The sequence below is a fragment of the Hyaena hyaena genome, unplaced genomic scaffold, assembly GCF_003009895.1.
Source record: "Hyaena hyaena isolate Hyena2069 unplaced genomic scaffold, ASM300989v1 scaffold_1178, whole genome shotgun sequence".
Classification (NCBI taxonomy): domain Eukaryota; kingdom Metazoa; phylum Chordata; class Mammalia; order Carnivora; family Hyaenidae; genus Hyaena; species Hyaena hyaena.
In genome coordinates this window covers 507,942-530,028 of record NW_024081806.1, presented here as the reverse complement: position 1 = coordinate 530,028, position 22,087 = coordinate 507,942, and the positions used below count along the sequence as shown (strand labels likewise).

General features: G+C 48.3%; 1 protein-coding gene across 2 annotated transcripts in view; it reads right to left on the bottom strand.

Annotated features, from left to right (window-relative positions):
* Nucleotides 1-7,779: 7,779 nt before the first annotated feature.
* Nucleotides 7,780-22,087, bottom strand: part of GAB3 (GRB2 associated binding protein 3) — a 58,822-nt gene continuing 44,514 nt past the window's right edge. The window contains exons 9-10 of one of the 2 annotated variants that reach the window (XM_039222694.1): nt 11,241-11,354; nt 7,780-10,368 (exon numbers count right to left, since the gene is read on the bottom strand). In XM_039222694.1, coding sequence (XP_039078625.1) covers nt 10,255-10,368; nt 11,241-11,354 — 228 coding nt within the window. In that variant the 3' untranslated portion in view covers nt 7,780-10,254. Of the gene's footprint in view, nt 10,369-11,240; nt 11,355-21,458; nt 21,617-22,087 lie in introns of those variants that run through there. The other variant, XM_039222695.1, reaches the window with a different exon arrangement.

The following is a 22,087-nucleotide window of genomic DNA, read 5'->3' as shown; positions in this document are numbered from 1 at the left end:
TGCATGTGCCCCTGCGGCCCCCGGGCCCCTGGGAAGGGCTGCAGCCCTCACCTCTGCAGGTTCTCCGGCTTCTCGGCGACTCCAAAGTCCCACCCTTCTCTGTTCCGCAGCCAGGTTGTGGGTCCTCCCCGGAGTGTTCTGGACCTGCCGTCCCCAAATGTCCTGTCCCCTTCTGATCCGCACCCCCCACCCGATCTCCCCATCCCTCCCTACCCCTCCCCACACCCGACTTCCCCATCCCATCCTGGCCCCCATCCTGCACCCCACAGCTAATCTCCCCATCCCGCCTGACCTGTACCCACCCACCCAACTTCTGTGCCCCTCCTGACGCCCACCCCACACCCCACCCAGTTTCCCTGACCTTTCCTCACCTCCACCCTACACCCGATTTCCCGGCCCATCCTGATCCTCACCCTTCACCCTGCACCCAATTTCCCCATCCCCTCCTGACCTGCACCCTCCACTCAAAACCACGCCCCTCCTCACCTTCACCCCGACCCCTCATCCAATCTCCCTATCCCCTCCCAAACACCCCCCACACCTGACCTCCCCATCCCCTCCTGACCCTCACCCCACACTGATCTCCACCTCCCCTCCTAACCACATGCCGGATTTCCAGTCCCATCTGACCCCCACCTTGCACCCCGCACCCAATTTCCCCATCCCCTTCTGACCTGTAACTCCCCACCCAACCTCCGTGCCCCTCCTGACACCCACCCTACACCCCGCACCCTATTTTCCTGACTCTTCCTGGTACACACCCCACACCCTGCACTGATCTCATCACCTCCAGACCCCCACCCCAATCCTGACTTCCCAATCCCCTCCTGGCCCGCTCCCTGCACCCAACCCTGCCATTGCAGGTCGTCAGGGTCTTGCTGTCAAACGCAGAGACCATTCTAGGGCCTCTTCGCCCTTGACCATCAGCCGCACCCCGGGGAGCCAGTCACTCTCTCCTCCCTCCTGACCTCCTCCTTCCCACCCCAGGTGTGTTTGTGTGTCTCTCACTCCTGTTCCAGGGGGCCACCCTGCACAGGTCCCTCCCTGCCCCTGGCCACCCCTCCTCATTCTCTTCTCTGCGACCTCGGAGTGTCCCAGGACCCCAGGGCTCGGTGTGTGGGCCGCTTGTCCCTCTACATGGCTCTCGGCCGCCCTTAGTGAGCTCGTGTAGGCTCAGGGTTCTCTGGGCCACGTCCTGGCTCACAAATTTATATCTTCGCCACAGACATTTGCCCACACTGCGGACCCCTGTATCCACCTGCCATATAGACACACATGTCTACACATGTGGATCTCCCCAAGTCCAGTCCATTCTCCCTCGGCTCCAAGCCTCCCACCCATCCTAAAAGGGCTGTGAGCTTCTCCAAAGACTTTCTCATTTTCTAAGGGAGGTCTGGGTGTTTCTGAAAGCCTCTGGGTCTCTGGCTCCTGGTCCCCATAAGACTTTTCCTTCTACCTTTTTTTGGGATCTTGTCCTCATTCTTCAAGTTGCTTACGTGAAAAACCCAGGAACCACTGTTGACTCCTCTTCCTCTCCAGGCTCCCATTGAGTCCCTCAGCAGATTGTTCCTATGCAAATTGTTTAGAATGTGAGCACATCTCACCCTTTCTACTGATGCCACCCCAGGCAAGCAACTCTCTTCGGCTGGTTCTGCCCCCTGGTCTCCCTGATTCCCGTCTTGTTCCTCATACATACTCTACGCTCAACATCTCTGAGTTGATGTACAGTGATCCTTGCTTTCAAACTTGAAGTGTGATTACATGTCTGCCCTGCTCGATTCCCTTCACCAACTCCGTTCTCACTAAGAACATAAGCCAAAGGTCTTACCATTGGCCAACAAAGCTTCTTGGCTGTGCCTTCGCTGTCCCAGGTTTCCTGAATCTGGGGTCTCTCTCCCTGCCTGGATGCCGGGTCACACGCAAGTCACAGCCTTCTCCCTCATCCCAACGTCTTCTTGAGGCGTATATTCTCACCCTACTCACTCCTGCAGCTGCCCCCACGGACTTGCACACCGGCAGTTGCTTTCACGCTGCGCTTTCTCTTTTCCACAGCATTCACTATCTTGGAAGATAGACTATAACACACAAATGTATTGTTTTCCTTTCCTGTCTCACCTCTCTTGGGTTAGTGGCCTAGTAACTACTGTTACATAACAAGCCACACACAAACTCAGTGACTTAAACCAACAACAATTTACTTTGCACACACATCTCCTATCTGGGCAGTTACTGGGGCTGAGGCTCATGTGTGCCCCATGGGACAGTGGCCGTGGTGCTTAATTTTAGGGCTACAGGAATCTGCTTCCAAGAGGTGACAGTTACACAGTCTGAAGGGGCCTCAGTCACACGCAGTCTGAGGGCCAAAGGCCTTGGTTCTTTTCTGGGTGGCCTGTGCCTCCTTGCAGTGTGATGGCTGGGTTCGAGGGCGCACATCCCCAGAGGGCGCCAAGCAGAAGCCGGGTCACGTTGTAAGGCCCAGGTCCAGACATCGCGGTGCCCCTGTGCGATGCTCTATTTGCCAAGGCGGCCAGTCACTGCCTGTCCCTCCCCAGCTTCCAGGGGACGGGAGCATAGACTCCATCTGCTAACGTGGTGTGCTCGGGTCCTGGAGGAGCAGGTGGGACGGGAGGGGTCTTTGCACCTATGTGACCACGTTTCAGAATTCAGTGTAACTCCAGCCAGGCTCGCCAAAGGCTGACACCAGGGTAGGCGGGAAAGTGGCGCAAGCAAGGGGAAAAATCTGGTGAGGGGGCGACCACAGAGGGGCAAAGTTCTGCCAGACCCCGCCGGGGAACTCTGCAGTGTCATTTCGACTTAGACCTTGTCCCCGTGTGAGGGAAGGAGCTGGGAGTTTGGAATGGTGTCCTTCTATGCTTCGTGGAGGGGTGAGCAGGGAGAGTCCGTCCTGGGGCGTCCAGCTCTCTGCTCTTGCACGGGAACCGGCTCTGAGACTGCCTACGAGGGTCTCCTCTGAGACGGGGTCCCGGGTATGAGCTGTCAGCCGCAGAAGTGCATTACGGCCAGAGAGGGGCACAGCAGAAATTGAAGGGGGTGCTAGAGGGCTTGGGCAGGGCATCCACAGAGCCCAGCACATCCTGCCAGAACGTGAGCCCGACGAAGACGGACCTCTGTTTTGCTCGCACGGACCAGAAGCACCTATAAGAGCACCTGTTCTGTAGCCCGTGGCCTCCATGTGTGTGAATTAACTGCAGTTGTCAATGGGAAGGAGTGTTACCTCTGCCCACATTTGCCTGGCTTCTGAAGGTCTTCCACGCCCAAGGTAATAAACGATTTTCCTGTAGTTGGTACTAATATGTTTTATGGTTGTGTTTCTCACATTAACTTTTTAATTCTCCTGGAGTTTTTCTATTTTCCTTCATGCTAACTGGCTTGTTGACGTATAATTTACATGCCGTAAAAGGTACAAATATTAAATTCACAGAGTGGTAAGTTTTTACATATGTATACATCACAGAACTGCCGCCTGAATTAAGATACAGAACATTTCTGGGGCACCTGGGTGGCTAAGTTGGTTAAGCTTCCAACTTAGACTCAGGTCGTGATCTCGCAGTTCATGAGTTCGAGTCCCGCGCCGGGCTCTGTGCTGACAGCTAGCTCAGAGCCTAGAGCGTGCTTTGGATTCTGTGTCTTCCTCTGTCTCTGTCTGCCCCTCCCCTGCTCATTCTGTCTCTCTCTCTCAAAAAGAAATAAACATTAAAAAAATCTTTTTAAAAAAGACAGAACATTCCTATCTTTCTGGAAATTCTCTTCTGCCCCTTTTCAATCAATAATAATTTACCCAATAGAGGTAGCCACTATTCTGACCTCTATTGCCATAGAGTAGGAAAATGAATTGAGTCTCAGATGGAAGAACAAAAATTGAAATAATTTAAAATTTCAAGAAAGACATAAAATAATTATGTTGTTCTTTTGCATGAAGGCAAACAAAGTCTCATTAAATTGAAACTCTTGGGGGACCACCTGGATGGCTCAGTCAGTTAAGTGTTTGACTCTTGATTTTGGCTCAGGTCATGATATCATGGTTCGTGAGTTCAAGCACCAAGTCAGGCTCTGCACTGACAGCCTGCTTAGGATCCTCTCTCTCTCTGCCTTCCCCCATTTGTTCTTTCTCTCTCTCTCAAAATAAAAGTTTAAACAACTTACTTTTTTTTTATTTATTTTTTATTTTTTTTTACAAATAGTTTATTGTCAAATTAGTTTCTACATAACACTCAGTGCTCATCCCCAAAGTGCCCTCCTCCATGCCCATCCCCTCCTCCCCCCCACATCCATCAGTCCTCAGTTTTTGTCAGCATTCAAGAGTCTCTCATGGTTTGCCTCTCTCCCTTTCCCCCACCATTTCTGCCCTTCTTCTCCCCCTTGTTCCTCCGTCAAGTTCCTCCTAATCCTCCTATACGTGCAAATATACGATATTTGTCCTTCTCTGCCTGACTTATTTCGCTCAGCATAACACCCTCAAGGTCCATCCATGTTGCTACACAGGCCAGGTTTCATTGTTTCTCATTGCCATGTAGTATTCCATGGTATAGATAAACCACATCTTCTTGATCCATTCATCTGTTGATGGACACTTAGGCTCTTTCCATGTTTTAGCTATTGTGGAGAGTGCTGCTATGAACATTGGGGTACATGTGCTCCTATGCATCAGCACTCCTGTATCCCTTGGGTAAATTCCTAGCAGTGCTATTGCTGGGTCACAGGGGAGTTCTATTGTTAGTTTCCTGAGGAACCTCCACACTGTTTTCCAGAGGGGCTGCACCAGTTTACATTCCCACCAACAGTGTAGGAGGGTGCCCGTTTCTCCACATCCTCGCCAGCATCTAGAGTTCTCTGATTTGCTCATTTTAGCCACTCTGTCTGGCGTGAGGTGGTATCTCAGTGTGGTTTTGATGTGTATTTCCCTGATTAGGAGGGATGCTGAGCATCGTTTCATGTGTCTGTTGGCCATCTGGATGTCCTCTTTGGAGAAGTGTCTGTTCATGTCTTCTGCCCATTTCTTCACTGGGTTGTTTGTTTTTCGGGCGTGTAGTTTGGTGAGTTCCTTATAGATTCTGGATATTAACCCTTTATCTGATATGTCATTTGCAACTATCTTTTCCCATTCCGTTGGTTGCCTATTAATTTTCTGGGTTGTTTCCTTGGCTGTGCAGAAGCTTTTAATCTTGATGAGGTCCCAACAGTTTATTTTTGCTCTTGATTCCCTTGCTTTTGGGGATGTGTCAAGTAAGAAGTTGCTGCGGTGGAGGTCAAGGAAGTTGTTTCCTGCTTTCTCCTCTAGGGTGTTGATAGTTTCCTGTCTCACGTTCAGGTCCTTGATCCATTTTGAGTTGATTTTTGTGCATGGTGTGAGATAATGATCTAGTTTCATTCTTCTGCATGTTGCTGTCCAGTTCTCCCAACACCATCTGTTAAAAAGGCTGTCTTTTTTCCATAAACAGTTTACTTTAAATAAGTAAAACTCTTGGGGTGTCTGGATGGCTCAGCTGGTTGGGTCCAACGTAGGCTCAGGTCATGATCTCCTGGTTCATGGGTTCAAGCCCCACATCAGGCTCTGTGCTGACGGCTGAGAGCCTGGAGCCCACTTCGGTTTCTGTGTCTTCCTCTGTCTCTCTGCCCCTTGCCTGCTTGCGTGTTCTCTCTCTCTCTCAAAAAGAAATAAAACATTAAAAAAATAAAACTCTTAAAAATAGAGGCTTTGCCTGTGAAACAAAGACCAGAGGAACAGTGATGGAGAGAAGAGTAATGGGAACACGTCAAATCCGCCGTCCGGCCTTTCCCGTTGAGGTCTGCCTGGAATCGGTTTGTAGATGATGGCTAAGTGAGGTCAGGGTTCACTACTGCCTCCATGGGTCTCGATCCCATGACCTGGAACCCTTGATTGGAAAGCCCTCATGATCCTGCGGCTCCCCAGCATCCCCTGTCATGAGCAGAGTGCTGTGTATGTGGCAGAGGAGCCCCACATCTGCTCTCTTGCATCGGGCCCCCTGCCCCAGCCTGCACCACTGCCACACTCCCTTGGTGGCAAAAAAAGAAAAGAGAGGGGGCGCCTGGGTGGCTTAGTCGGTTAAGCGTCCGACTTTCGCTCAGGTCATGATCTCGCGGTTCGTGGGTTCGAGCCCCGCGTCGGGCTCTGTGCTGACTGCCAGCTCAGAGCCTGGAGCCTGTTTCAGTCTGTGACTCCCTCTCTCTCTGACCCTCCCCTGCTCACGCTGTCTCTCTCTCTCTCTCTCTCCTAGAAATAAATAAAAATATTTAAAAAAAAAAAAAGAAAAGAGAGAATTTTATAAAGCAAATGGTACAATGAAAGTAGGAAAATGGCAACCATAAATGAAATTTAAGATCAAGAGAAATGAAGAATTCGAAAGCTGGGAAGGTAGTGAGGTGTCTGTGAAAGCAGCCAGAGCATAGAAACTGGAGCTAAGACAGCCCTTAGGCTCGATTGCGCGGCCCCTGCCTCCCAGGCCAGCCCCCGGGGGCCACCTGCTGTTCTCCAGGGCAGGGGCTCAGGCTGGAGCGGGTGTTGGGAAGAAGCCTCGCACTTCTCAAGGGCAAGGAATTTCATGTGGCTTCTCCTCCTCTCTCCACCTTTGACCTGTTTCCCCGACGCTGAGCCCCCCCTGCGCTGCGCTGCTCTGCTCGTCCCAGTCCCAGGCTCACTTCACGGCTTATGGATGCCTCCGAGCCAGCGGCCAGGGAGAGCCAGCGGCCAAGGCGGCGGGGAGACACAGCCCCGGGGAAAGAGGGCAGTGGCGCAAGCGACCTCAGCCGGGAGCGGCGTGCTGGGGGCTGTTGCTTTTTTAAGGTCCATAACAATGGAGATCATGTTAGACGTGTTATCGGGGAGGGTCACAGATTTTGCTGCCAATCCGTGGTTGACGCTGGTTTTTGACAAAAAGTGATGTCACTTCTCATTACAGCCACCTGTGTTCACATATTTGTAGCAAAATCCCAGGCGATTCCCTGGGAGCTAGGTCAAATTTCTTGTACTTGCAAACGGCAATGGAGTCTATTTTCACATACACGCGTCCGAAATGTGTTCCGCGTTTATATCAGATATCATCACTTCCAACAAATAAGAGAGAACTTGAGTGTGATTTTTCCTTGTAAGACTTTTATTCATGCTGGAAACGAAACAGTAAGAAACATAACGAACATTTTAAGATCAACACGACTGTGGGTACAGGACGGTATCAGGGACGGAGCAGGCCTTGGCAGGGGAAAGCCAGTCCTGAGGGGAGCCTTCAGTCTCGACTCCGAGCTAAGGGCCACAGTTCAGCCTGTCCTTGCTCCAGGGAGGCGGCCTGGACAGTGACCTGCACAGGGTGACCCTGTGCCTTTGAGGCCACACGGTGTCCTGGGCCTCAGGGCTCCTCCCTCCCCAAGGAAACCCGAACTCCCGAAGTCTCCCCTTCGGCACAACCCCTGATCATTTCTTGAAGAAATGAGATGGAAGAAAACCAGGCAAAAAGGAACTACAGAAAACAACGTGAGCTCAGTTGTCCCGCTGTTTTCTCGCACAGTGGACGCACATGCCGTGTGTGCTTGACTCGGAAGGGTACCTGCAATCTTTTCTATTAAACAACAACAACCGGAGCACCTGGGTGGCTCAGTTGGTTAAGCATCCAACTTCAGCTCAGATCATGATCTCACAATTCATGAGTTCGAGCCCCGCATTGGGCTCTGTGCTGACAGCTCGGAGCCTGGAGCCTGCTTTGGATTCTGTGTCTTCCTCTTTCTGCACCTACCCAGCTCGTGCTCTGTCTGTCTCTCTCAAAAATAAATAAACATTAAAAAAATTTTTAAAAGAGACCCCCAAACCTCAGAGCCTGGTCAGAATCACAGCCCCATTACACATGGCTCATCTCCGCAGGAGAACGGGGTCTGGCCGCCAGCATCTTTCTTGTGGCGCCTTCTCGGGAGCATATGCTTCTCCGATTTACCTGTACTTTGCATCCCTGGGTCATTGGCTTCGGGGCAAATATCCATTAGCGGTCTGATCAAAGCGGGACATAATCACACATACCCTGGAAAGGAGAGTGAAGTCATGTGTTTTGTTAACGCCTCACTAACTGCTTCCAAACGAGTCACACCACTCATGTGTGTTGCTTCCTGCAGTCAACACTTCCCTGGAAATACTTTATTGAAAGAGGTTTTGTGTGAGTGTGGCCCACTGGATGACATTTCGGTATGGACATGCTTTCCACTGTATTGTTGATCCATCGCACGTCTGGTGTGGTTCTTGACACTGGCGCATGCAGTTGTGCGGCACCGGCCTTCGTCGGCATCTAAAGACAGGTGCCCCCTCCTCAAGGAAGTTTCCATCTGTGGGAACCGACAGTCTGCCACCCCGGATCCTTGCTTGAGGCTCTGTGACTCTTCGCAAGTTACAGAGGGAAGAAGACCGCTCCTGACAGCTCTGGCCTGTGTGTTGGGGCAGGGGGCCGGCTGCAGGGTGCAGGGCCCTCACATTTCTCCATCCGGGCTCACTGACGACTCTATGTCCTTGAAAGCATTCAACCATCCCGCCACCTTACTCCAGGAAGAAAACGAGGTCACCAGATCCTGCTGCTTTGAACATCAAAATTATTTTTACGGTCTGAAAAGCCCAGACTGACATTTACTTACCTTTGGGGCAGTTTGGACCCGAAAACCCCACAGCAAAGCCTACAACTTCCCTGAGTGCCATCGGCCCGCCTGCCCCTTTAATCCTTTCGTGAGACGCTGTGCCAGTCAGAATGACGGGCGTATAGCTGCTCCATTCCCGGGTGTTCACGTCTGTCTTCCGGGTGCAGGTGCTCAGAAGAATCGGGAAGGGCCATTAACTACAACTCCACGCCTGACTGAGACCTTCATCTGGCTCCCCTCAACCCCAGCGGCCCCTGAAGGAGGGGGTGACACAATGCCCCCGCGACACAGTGGCACTCTTTGCTCTCAGGACTTAGCTATCGTAAAGCAGAAGGGAGAAAGTCGTTGTTTCACTCAAAAGCTGGCGTCCAGCATAGGACAGACAGGGACAATTTGTGCTTTCCCCGAGGTGGCAAACAATTCTGCCGCCACCAGCCAGCTCTCGGAAAACGCCGTGCGAGGGACCACACGATCTCAGGATGGCTTTCACAGTGACGGTCAGGAGGGATCGCTTGGGGCCCTCCCATTTGACCACCACAAAGAACACCCAGCTTGGCACCCATACTCTATGACAGGGAGGGGGGGTGACAAGTCCTCTTGTGCGTGCATGGGTCACTCATGTCCACAAAGTGGACCAAACTGCTGGGTCTCATCAGATTCCTCGGAGGCAGTGGAAGATGGTGGAAGGGGCCTGTGGGGGCCTCCCCCCAGGCCTCGGCTCGGTGAGGGGCCTGGGGCACCTTGTCCCTCCTCTGGCTCGCATTTTCTTCCAGGTGGGAGCAACGGTCTCTGCCCAGCCTCCCTGCGGAGGTTTCTAAGATGGCATGACACCATGCATGTGAAAAGGCCAGAAGCAAGGGATTCAGCCGCAGGGAGCTGTCCAACCACAACACCCTTAGAGCCACCGGTGTCCCCTGACACACTCGCCACAGAGCCCAGGACTCACTGCTCCTCTCACTTGCCTTGTCTTTCTCTGGGGCTAGAAATGACTTGTCTGCTGGGGTCTTTGGAGCAAGGAATGTGAACTCGGCCACCATCTCTGGGTCTGAGCTCCTCCACCGCGTCTCCGGGAGCCCCTCCGCCAGGACAATTTATGATCCGATGGAAGCACAGAAGAAAGGTCAGAATTTGCAAGCATTAGAGGCATATGATCCTATTTCGTAGCGATACCAGCTCGAACCTGCACTCCAAATGCTCCGTGGGAGAGATTCTTAACCAAGCTCTGGGGAAAATACTACCCCAAGTCTTGTTTTGATTCTTCCTACGGTGCCTGAATGAATGGACTTTTCTCCATGACGGTCCATGGCCGCCGAATCCTCCGTCTCCGCCTCTTATGTCTGGGGAGCCGACGCCAAGCATCCCAGAGGCTCCGGGCAGGTGTGGCGGGAGAGGGACACGGCCGCGACAGGTGGGGGTAGGGGTGGGGTCAGAGGCCACTTCTTCCTTCTCCCCGCTCGGCGTGAACTAATAAGTCCTCTCTCCCAAAGGTTCTTGCCAAGCCCGCAGGAATCGCACACTCTTTCTGATTCCCGACCTGATGAGCCGTTGTGCAAGTCCGGCAAAAGGCGCCCAGAGCTTCGTGGCCCCACACGCGGGCAAGCACACGTCTCACGCTTTCGATTGCCTCTCATCCGTCCACTCCTGCCTGGTGCTCCGGAGGGCTTGCGTCTTCTGTTCGTCTACTTGCACATAGTCCACTCTTTGCTCTTCTGAAAGAAGTTTCTGAAGGGGGAGAACCAAACAGCTTTCCATTACATTGAATTCAAAACATTCAGGAAAATGCCAGCCCTTTGGCGGTAGATTACAGTGTTGTTAAATATTAGCCGCCTCCCCCCGGTCATTCCCTGCAGAATCTTTACAGTTCAGGTATATGCTCAAATATCCCTCCAACTCTGCCCCAGCCATTGGACTTGCTTTGACCAGCGTCCTATGAGTGGAAGTGACACGTGGCAATCCCGAAGGGACAAGAGGCAGCCTGTGCTTCTGCCCCGGATGATGGAGCTCCCAGGAGCACTAGCAGGAAAAGCCATTAAGACTTGGGGCTGGTCTGTCTGGATCGCACCACGTACCATACTGACCGAGGCGCCCCCTTCTGACCAGGTTTTCTGGAATAGGAGTTTAGGTTTGAGGAATGAAATTCAAGGTAAAGGAGAAGTGGAGTTTGTTTGGCAATAAGGGAAACGAAGTCTCCTGGACTTTCTTCCTGCGCGCCTGGCTTCCTGGCTTCCACTGTGCAGTGGGTGACACTACTTAATGGCCGGGGCCACTTACAGAGGTGCTAACCCACTGCATCCTCACAGCGGGCCTCAACATACATATTAGTTCTTCCGATCCCCACCTTACGGCGGACAATACTGTCCAAAGGAGTGGAAACTGCATTTGCCGAGGGGCTCCAATTCCAACTGTCATCTCTTGTCACCACTCCCCAGAGTCTAACCAAACCATGCTGTTAACTCCCACCCTAAGCAGGCCCCTCCCATGACCCACACACATATTTAAGACTATCCCAAGAGAGCATGTGTGGTTGAATCATCAGAAAAACCGCAACGAAAAAGGAATGCCCTGGAAACCCTCACGCGCTAAGTCCTTCCTACCTGCTGTACAGGGGCCGGCGATGCAGAATTGAAGTCCAGCGCTAGATAGTCCAGGCTGAAGTTCTTTGTCCACGTCAGAGTGCCACTGCTAAGGGAGCCAGCCGTCCTGCGATTCTGGAAAGCAACATCGCGGGACTCGGGTTAAGGGTCCCTGGGAGGGCTGCCCAGGGAAAGCAGGGCAAGTCCTGTCCCACCTTGAGCACCTGCCATCAGGTCACAGCAGGGTGCTCCAAGGACAGCTGCAGGGAGCCGCCTGAGTGTCGGAGTGAGAGCTGCCATTGAAATACATCATGGCCAATTCAGCCTTCACATGAAGCCACACCTTTACTCACCATGGGGGGCTGACCCAAAATCTCCCCCAAGAAGAGTCTGTTTTAAGGATCTGACAACTCCACGATACCTTAGAGACTAAATCCTGAAAAGATCAAGCACACTTATTAAAATCTAGTAAAGGCTTCTCAGATGCATCTGAATACACTTCATGCAGATGCAACCAGCGTGATGCGTGTGGCACGTGCCCACGGACTCCCGGGCGTCAAAAGCACCAGCCCCCCTTCTCAGACCGCCTTTGCTCCCCATGAGTGATCAGACACTAGACTGAATTCTGCATTCACCGTCTCTTTTTAAATATGGTTTCACGAGTGTGTCGGTATCCTTCAGTCTCACACTGTACTTTCGCCTGCTTTGAACGTTAGTCAGTGGAATCATATCACAGGTATGCTCGGTGACTTCCGGGTCTGCTCCAGACTACATACTTCACATCCAGCCGTGCTCACGTGCCGGCCACCTTCCTTCCCTCTCACTGGGAATAGATCATTCCATCGCATGACTCATTTAATCATCCTGCCTCAGCACACATCGGAACTGCTTCCAGTCTGGGGGCTCTTATAAGCAACGCTGCCATGAGCACTTGTGTAATTGAGGAAGAATTTCTAGAATGCGTCACTGGGAATAGAATTGCTGGCTTATAGGGGGTGGGCATATTCAACTTTACTATCCCCAAACTATTTTCCAAACAGCTGTGGTTATACCAACTCACACACCTACTAAGAAAGCATCCGAGCTCTTGTTCCTTTCCTTCTGGGCTAGTACGTGGTAATATCAAACTCTTTTTAAAAAAATATTTTATTTCTAAGTAATTTCTACGCCCAATGCGGGGCCCAAATTCACAATCTCGAGATCAAGAGTCGCATGCCCCACTTACTGAGCCAGCAGCCAGGCTCCCCAATATCAGACTTTTCGTTTTCCTGACTTTATTTGGGGAAAACAGTATCTTACCATGGTTTGATTTTCCATGCCCTTGATAATTAATTAATTGGCCACCTTTTTTTTAATGTTTTATTTATTTCTAGGAGAGAGAGAGATAGACAGCGTGAGCAGGGTAGGGTCAGAGAGAGAGGGAGTCACAGACTCCGAAACAGGCTCCAGGCTCTGAGCTGGCAGTCAGCACAGAGCCCGACGTGGGGCTCGAACCCACGAACCGCGAGATCATGACCTAAGTGAAAGTCGGACGCTTAACCGACTAAGCCACCCAGGCGCCCCTCTATGGAATTTTTTTAAGGAAGAGTAGTTCCCACTTTTTAAAATATTTTTGGGAGACAGAGACAGAGTGTGAGTTGGGGAGGGGCAGAGAGAGAGGGAGACAGACTCCAAAGCAGGCCCCAGGCTCTGTGCTGACAGCTCAGACGCGGGGCTCAAACCCACGAACCACGAGATCATGACCTAAGCCAAAGTCGGACGCTCAACTGACTGAGCCACCCAGGCACCCCAAAAGGTAACAGATTTTTAAAAACGTTTCCCCAATCTGTTCTGGTCTCTGGCCTTCATGCTAGAGCTTTCCTGCAAGGTCTGATGGAGTCATTGGCTGTCTGTTCATAGTTAGGAGTGAAAGACCCAAAAGCTGACTGGAAGCTTGGAGCACATGGGTGATGCTTGCCGACTGGGTCTCACTGCACTGGGGTCCTACTGGGTGGTTTTCTTGGTGAACCCCCCCATGTCAAGACCCAGGTCTTGCCTCGGGCGGCTCAACCAGCCCAGAGGAATATCTTCCAATCTCCAGGACTCAACCTTGAAAGTCTAGTTATCAATACTGTGGAGCAGAGGGGCTGGGGAACAGGTTCAGGGATGAAGATCATATCCATTATGCATATTTAGCTAATCACCTTGTTTTTATTTATTTTTTCTGAATATCTCATCTACATTTTGTCTTTAAATGAATTTACATTTTTTTATTCTTATTGTGCTGTATTTTTTTAATAGTTTATTGTCATGTTGGTTTCCATACAACACCCAGTGTTCATCCCCACAAGTGCCCCCCTCCATGCCCATCACCCCCCTTCCCCTCCCCCCCATACCCATCAGTCCTCAGTTTGTTCTCAACATTCAAGAGTCTCTCCTTGTTTTTAGTATAGTCTTGGTCAAATGTGTCTAATGTCCCCCCAGTGCAGAGGACCCTTGTTTTACTCTCTGGAGACTACACGTCACCCTCCCTATAGAGATGGGAAGTCCTAGTGGCTCACTCCCATGAAGTGAGGGAGAGACATCTTGAGATTTACCTGCTACTTAGGCGGACTTTGCACCACTACCCCTTCTTTTCCTTCCCCTTCAGCCCGACTTCCGGAAGTAGGTGCCACAGGCACTTCTTGAACCCTTTGGAATTCTGTGGTACACCGTGCCTTCCTTCTCCCCATCTTCCCTCCCCCGACATACTGAGGACTGAACTGTCTTCGGTCTAATACATCATTTCCTACACACCCATCTGCTTCCAGTTCCCAATGTCACTGCTATTGTCTCCAATTCTCTATACCCTTGTGGGTGTATGCCTTTAACACACCCCTTGACTGACATTTTAGAGGGTGTTTGGGATGGAGGGAAAAGAGAAATGTGTGCTCAGTCTGCCATCTTTACTGAGAGGCCCATGGACAGATTCTGAAGTTAAACCCACTTTGTATACCTGGTGTAAATCCAACTTGTTTGTGTATGCCATCAACTTTTCATAGTGCTGGATTTACTTTTGCTAAAATCTTTAGGATTTCTTCTCAAACAACTTTGATGTTTTGTGTGTCAATACTTGATTTCACTGTGTGGCTGCCTAACACCCCAGCATGGGGCCACACCACATTTTGTTTACATATTCGACAGCTGACGACTACTGGGGCTAGTTTCACTCTTTGCCTATTAATAAATAGTGCTGCTAGGTGCACCTGGGTGGCTCAGTGGGTTAAGCATCCGGCTTCGGCTCAGGTCCTGATCTCACAGTTTGTGGGTTCGAGCCCACCATCGGGCTCTGTGGTGACTGTTAGCTCAGAGCCTGGAGCCTGCTTCAGATTCTGTGTCTCCCTCTCTCTGACCTTCCCCTGCTCACACTGTCTCTCTCTTTCTCAGAAATAAAAAAAACAGGGGCGCCTGGGTGGCTTAGTCAGTTAAGCGTCCGACTTTCGCTTGGGTCATGATCTCGTGGTTTGTGGGTTCAAGCCCCGCGTCGGGCTCTGTGCTGACTGCCAGCTCAGAGCCTGGAGCCTGTTTCAAAGTCTGTATCTCCCTCTCTCTCTCTGGCCCTCCCCTGCTCACGCTGTCTCTCTCTCTCTCCGAGAAATAAAAAAAAAAAAAAGAAAGAAAGAAATAAAACATTAAAAAATTTTTAAATACTTAAAAAAATGAAATAGTGCTGCTAGGAACGTTCGTATACAAAATGTGGTGGTGGTGGGGTTCTTATTTAGGACATTTTAACCAGCATGAATGAGTAAAATTGGTCTCTAATTTTGTACTTATGTTATTGCTATTTGTTTTGGCATCAAGTTAAATTTTAACCTTACAAATAAGGTAGGTAGGGGTGCCTTGGTCGCTCAGTCAGTTAAGCGTCCAACTTTGGCTCAGGTCATGATCTCATGGTCCATGGGTTCGAGCCCTACATAGGGCTCTGTGCTGACAGCTCAGAGCCTGGAGTTGGCTTCAGATTCTGTGTCTCCCTCTCTCTCTTTGTCCCTACTCTACTCATACTCTGCCTCTCTCTCTCTCAAAAATAAAATAAAAACATTAAATTTTTTAAAAAACTAAGGTGGGCAATATTTCCTCTTTTTCCACTCCCTGGAGGCATTTATATAAGATTGAGATGATCTCTTCCCTTGGGTAGAAAGTGTACAGTTATTTGGGCCTCGTTATCCTTGTAGCACAATTTCCCTACTGACTCAGTTTCTCTAATGGTGATATAATCCTTTGGGTTTTCTATTTCTACTTGAATCTGTTTTGGATAATACTTTCTGATAATTTTCCTATTTTTATCCAAGTTCTCATATTCACAGTCACGGAGCTGTTCATAATATTCTCTATGTCCTCAGTCTCTAGTGTATTTGCAGTGCTTACCTCCATTACATTCTTTATATTGTTTTTTTAAATTTTTTAACATTTATTTATTTTTGAAAGACAGAGAGAAACAGAGCATGAGTGGCCGAAGGGCAGAGAGAGAGGGAGACACAGAATGTGAAGCAGGCTCCAGGCTCTGAGCTGTCAGCACAGAGCCCGATTCAACACTCAAACCCACGAACTGGGAGATCATGATCTGAGCCGAAGTTGGCGCTTAACCAACTGAGCCACCCAGACGCCCCATATCGCTTATTTGCATCCACTGCTTTTTCCTGATTAGTTATGTTCAGTTGTTCCTCTCTAATTCTGTCGTTTGTTAATTTTGTTCTCATCTTTATTCATTTTCCTTTCGTGGGGTTTATTTTTACAACTTACTATAATGAAAACTTTCTGACACTCAGCCAAACTGAAGACAATGCACTGTGAGTGACCAGTGCCCACTGGTTGCTCTACCACTAACACGTGACTGCACCGAGTGGCTTGTGAGTCTTCCGACTATCTGAGCACTGTTATCTCTCATGCACTGTGAGAAACTCCACTATCCCTTTCTGTATTGTTTCTCTGCTTTTTTATGATCTCCTTCTAGAACTCTGACTAGACAAATGTTTGACCTCATACTGTCTTCTATGCCTCAACCCTCTCTATGCTGTTATCTCCTTGTCCTGATTTATTAGTAACTTCTTCACAACTATCTTTCAGTTCACTAAATCCCTCTTTGGATTTAGTCTGTTCAACTTAGCCACTGAGTTTCTAATTTCATCCCAGTTTTTATTTCTAGAAGTTCTGTATGGTCCTTTCTAATCTGCCTGGTCATTTTTTTAATAGTATCGTATTACTCAGTCTAACATTCAACTCATCTTATTTCTTTAAATATATCAAACATAATTATTTTATATTCAAAAGCCAATATTTCCAATAATGGCTTACTTCTATATTTGATTTTGTTGTTTGTAATTCCTATTGATTTTCAGCATTTGTAATTCCTTGACATTTCTGGTCCCAGAGATTCTCCTTCCTTTCTTGTCAGTTAGGTTGTAGATTTAAAAATATATTCTCTACCATTTTAAGATATTTTATGTGGTGTTATGTGGTTTTCACAGTGGCTTCCCTACTGAAATGCTCCATCAAAATTTTATAATATTGCTTTTAAAAAAAATGTTCTAATCACCAAGACACTATGGTATTGGCACAAAAACAGACACATAGACCAATGGAATAGAATAGAGAACTCAGAATTGTACCCACAAATGTATGGCCAACTAATCTTTGACAAAGCAGAAAAGAACATCCAATGGAAAAAAGACAGCCTCTTTAGCAGATGGTGTTGGGAGAACTGGACAGCAACATGCAGAAGAATGAAACTCGATCATTTTCTCACACCACGCACAAAAATAAACTCAAAATGGATCAAGGACCTGAACGTGAGACAGGAAACCATCAAAACCCTAGAGGAGAAAGCAGGAAACAACCTCCTTGACCTCAACTACAGCCATTTCTTACTTGACACATCCCCAAAGGCAAGGGAATCAAGAGCAAAACTGAACTATTGGGACCTCATCAAGATTAAAAGCTTCTGCACGCCAAAGGACACAATCCATAAAACTAATAGGCAACCAACGGAATGGGAAAAGATAGTTGCAAATGACATATCAGATAAAGGGCTAGTATCCAAAATCTATAAGGAACTCACCAAACTCCACACCCAAAAAATGAATAATCCAGTGAAGAAATGGGCAGAAGACATGAACAGATACTTCTCCAAAGAGGACATCCAGATGGCCAACAGACACATGAAACGATGCTCAGCGTCCCTCCTCATCAGGGAAACACAAATCAAAACCACACTGAGATACCACCTCACACCAGTCAGAGTGGCTAAAATGAACAAATCAGAGGACTCTAGATGTTGGTGAGGATGTGGCAAAACGGGCCCCCTCCTACACTGTGGGTGGGAATGTAAACGGGTGCAGCCCCTATGGAAAACAGGGTGGAGGTTCCTCAAAAACTTAACACTAGAACTCCCCTATGACCAAGCCATAGCACTGCTAGGAATTTACCCCAGGGACACAGGGGTGCTTATGCACAGGGGCACATGGACCCCAACGTTCATAGCAGCACTCTCAACAGTAGCCAAAACTGGAAAGAGCCTAAGAGTCCATCAATGGACGAATGGATCAAGAAGATGTGGTTTATCTATACCATGGAATACTACATGGCAATGAGAAAGAATGAAATCTGGCCATGTGCAGCAACCTGGATGGACCTTGAGGGTGTTACGCTGAGCGAAATAAGTCAGGCAGAGAAGGACAGATACCATATGTTTGCACGTATAGGAGGATTAGGAGGAACTTAACGGAGGACGAAGCAGGAGAAGAAGGGGAAAAATAGTGGGGGAGAGGGAGAGAGGCAAACCATGAGAGACCCTTGAATGCCGAGAACAAACTGAGGACTGTTGGATGTGGGGGGGAGGGGGGGATGGGCATGGAGGAGGGCACTTGTGGGGATGAGCACTGGGTGTTATATGGAAACCAACTTGACAATAAACTATAAAAATAAATAAAAATAAATAAATGTTCTATTTACTTTTGAGAAAGAGAGAGAAAGAGAGAGAGAGTTGGGGGAGGGGCAGAGAGAGGTGGGGCAGGGGCAGAGAGAGAGGGAGACACAGAATCCGAAGCAGCTTTAGGCTCTGAGTTGTTGGCAGAGACCGATACGAGGCTCGAACTCATGAAATGTGAGATCATGACCTGAGCCAAAGTCAAACGCTTAACCAACTGAGCCACCCAGGTGCCCCAAATTTAAAAATAACAGAACAAATGTAGTTCCATTTCAAATGTTGGATTTAATCATTTTGGCCACCCTTTCTGCAAAGAACTGTGTTTCATTTTTAGGAGAATTTGCGGAGTTGTTTCTAAAATTTGTATGGGACTAGAAAGGCCCCAAAATAGCCAAAGACAACTTAAGGAAGGCAAACAAAGCAGGAGGACTTATTTCCTAGATATCAAGACTTAGGAAGCAATAGTAACTGGCACAGTGTGGTGTCGTCTGAAGATAAACACGCAGATCAATGGAACAGAACTGGGAGTCCACGAAAAGACGCATATGCATATGGATATTTAATTTATGACAAAGACAGTGCTGCAGAATAGTGGTAAATTATAGTAACTTTAAATATAATGGTGCCAGGTCAACTAGAGAAACAGAGGAAAATGAAACTTGACTCCTACCTCAAATCATACATGAAAGTTAATTTCAGGTGCATTGCAGACCTAACTGTGAAAGGTAAATTTATAAAGCATCTGACAAATAACCAAAATTCACCCAAGATTACATAGATCACGTTAATGGGTTAACGGTCCTACAACTATTAAAGAAAGTGAAGCCACCCATATATTTTTGAAAAAACTTCTACAACTCAACAAAAACAATCTAATAAAAAAAAATGAGTAAAGGACTTGATTAGACACTTCTCCAAAGATCTACGAATGGCCAATGAGCACATGAAAAGATGTTCCACATCATAGTCGTGGGGGCAATACAAACAGAAGCCACCAGGAGACACCGCTTCACACCCAGCAGGATGCCCATAATTAGAAACAAACAAACAAAGGGAAACAAGCAGCACTGGCAAGGACGCAGAGGAGTCAGAACCTTCTGCATCGCTGGCAGAAAACAGTTTGATGGTTCCTCAAAAAGTTAAAGGCAAACTACCAGAGGACGCAGCAACCCCACCACTAGCGATATATCCAAACGAATTGAAAGCGAAGACTCAGATGCTTGTACCCCAATGTTCACAGCAGCCTCACTCATAAGAGCCAAAAGGTAGAAACAACCCAAATGTCCACCAACAGATGAATGCGTAAACAAACTGTGGTCTCTCCATACAACGGAGTATTAGCCTTAAAAAGGGAGTGAGGGGCTCCCGGGTGGATCAGTCAGTGAAGTGTCCGACTATTGATTTCAATTCAAGGTTCGTGAGTGCAAGCCCCGTGTCGGGCTCTGCGCTGACAGCATGGAGCCTGCTTGGGATTCTCTCTTCCTCTCTCTCTGCCCCTCCTCTCCTTGCTCATTCTCTCTCAAATCTTAAAACAATTTAAAAAAAAAAGGGATGAAAATCTGATACATGGGATAATATGGATGAAATTTGAAGACACTCTGCTAAATGAAAAAAGGCAGACACAAAAGGACAAATGTCGTATGGCTGTACTTACATGAGGCACCTTCAGAGAGACAGGAAGTAGAGCAGAGGTGTAGACAGGGACTAGGGTGTTACTGTTTAGTGTTTAGTACAGGATTCTATTTGCGATGATGAAAAAGCTCTGGAAGCAGATAGTGGTGATGGTCGCACAATGTTGTAAATGCAGCTAAATGCTGCCCAGCTGTACATCTCAACGTGGTTAAAATGGTAAATTTTATGGTAGGCATATTTTACCACAGTAAAAAATAAAAATAAAAAAACAAAATTTGTAAAAGAATGTTTGCGTGGCATCTGCCTGGCTCAGTGGGTAGAGCACGCAACTCTTGATCTCGGGGTCATGAGTTCAAGCCCCATGTTGGGTGTGGAGGTTACTTTTAAAGAAGAATGTTTATAACAATTCTATTCATAAATGTCACACACCTTGTAACTATCCAAATGTCCTTCGATGGGTAGGCAGATAAAGTGGGGCACACCCATACTCACAATAAAACCGAAAGAACTCCTGACACATGTTATGCTTTGGGTGAGTCTCAAAGACATTATATTGAGTGAAGGAAACCAGTTGCAAAAGATGGCATGCTCTATGATTCTGTTTCCGTGACGTTCTCGAAGAGACAAAACTAGAGTGATGAAGGTCACAGAGGTGGTCGCCAGAGACTAGGGTTGTGGAAGGGTGTGACTATAAAGAGGTGGCATGAGGGAGTATCTTGAAGTTGCCCTGTGTCTGGATCGTGGCAGTGGTTACATATATGTTAAATATGTTAAAATTCATATATGTAAAAATTATAAAACATATACGTAAAACTTCATATTTATGAATTTACATATAACATAGAACATAACACATATGTTAAAATTCATAGAACCGCACACTGAGAAAGTCAATGCCACAAAAGATAATCTAAAAAGAGTCTTATAAGGCCTAATAGAACATTTATTGTGAGATTAGGAGCCTAGAATTCTACTGTAAAAGCCTTACAGGGGCGCCTGGGTGGCTCAGTCAGTTAAGCATCTGACTCTTGATCTCAGCTCAGGTCATGATCTCAGGGTGCATGGATTCAAGCCCCGCACTGGGCTCTGCGCTGATGGCGTGGAGCCCGCTTGGGATTCTCTCTCTCCCTCGCTCTCTACCCCTCCCCTGCTTGTGTTCTCTCTCTCAAGGAAAAAAAAGTCTTACAAAACTATTGAAATTAAAGAATTTGAAAAACCTGTAAAAAAAGGAGATCACAGAAGTTAAAATTAGGTTACTTATTCTGAGTTTTCTATAATTTCACAAATATTTAAGGAAACTAAAAAAGGATGCATAATGTTAATACAACAAACTTCGTATTTCAGCCCCTGATGTCAATGTTTACATTCAGATCAGAACTTGTTCTCAAAGGGAAGAAAAAATGAACCCATACGATTCTATCCAAATGAACAGCAAACCCTGGGAGTCCTGTAGGCATGAAACAAGCGAGGTCGTGTAACGGCCGTCTGACACTATGAGCCTACTGCGCACGTGGAAGGTGCTTCTCCCACAGCTACCCTCCCCAGCAGGGATTCTGGGCTCTTCGTGTGCAGTGTCCTACTGCCTAGCGACGCCCAGACAGTCACTAAGTAGTGATGATAAACTCGGGCAAGAAAGTGCTGTGAATGCAACACTGCTCCTTGTCAGAACCTCAAAGACCAGGGATGGACTCGTCTGGAATGGCTCCGCGCTCGCTCCTCTTAGGTTATAGATTCCCTTCCCTTTCGTGTCCTCTGGAGACACAGCACAGCTGGTCAGTATCCTTTAGAAGAGTGTTTTCTTCTAGAAGTTTCCCAAGGGCCATTACTAAGTGTGAAAAACATGGGAAGACCACAGCAGATTTGTATATGAGTCACTTTCCACCTGCATATGTTTAAGTGAACTTACAGCACAAGTTTTATCAAATAGAAAGGCAAAGTGAAGCAACTGATTACTGCTTCCCTGGAGACTGTGGTTCTTAGATTGTCGCTCGCCTCTTAAGCCCATGAACAGGAGGGCCGGCACTGCCTTCTCAGAAGTACCTGGAGTCACGGTGTCCTGAACATTGCTCTGCTAAGATCTCTCTTCACTACTTCCCAGGCCTCCCAGGGACGCTCCCTGGCTCACGTGCCTCCCAACCCCCGGCCCTCGGTCTCCAAACACCTGTGCTCCCAATACAGTCCAGAGCAAAGAGAACAGAGGGGACAGTGCAGGGCATGAGGGGAGATCAGTAAATGAACGAAATGATGGAGTTGGCAGATCTCTGGCTACTCAGGTCTATACAGAGACCCTACAACC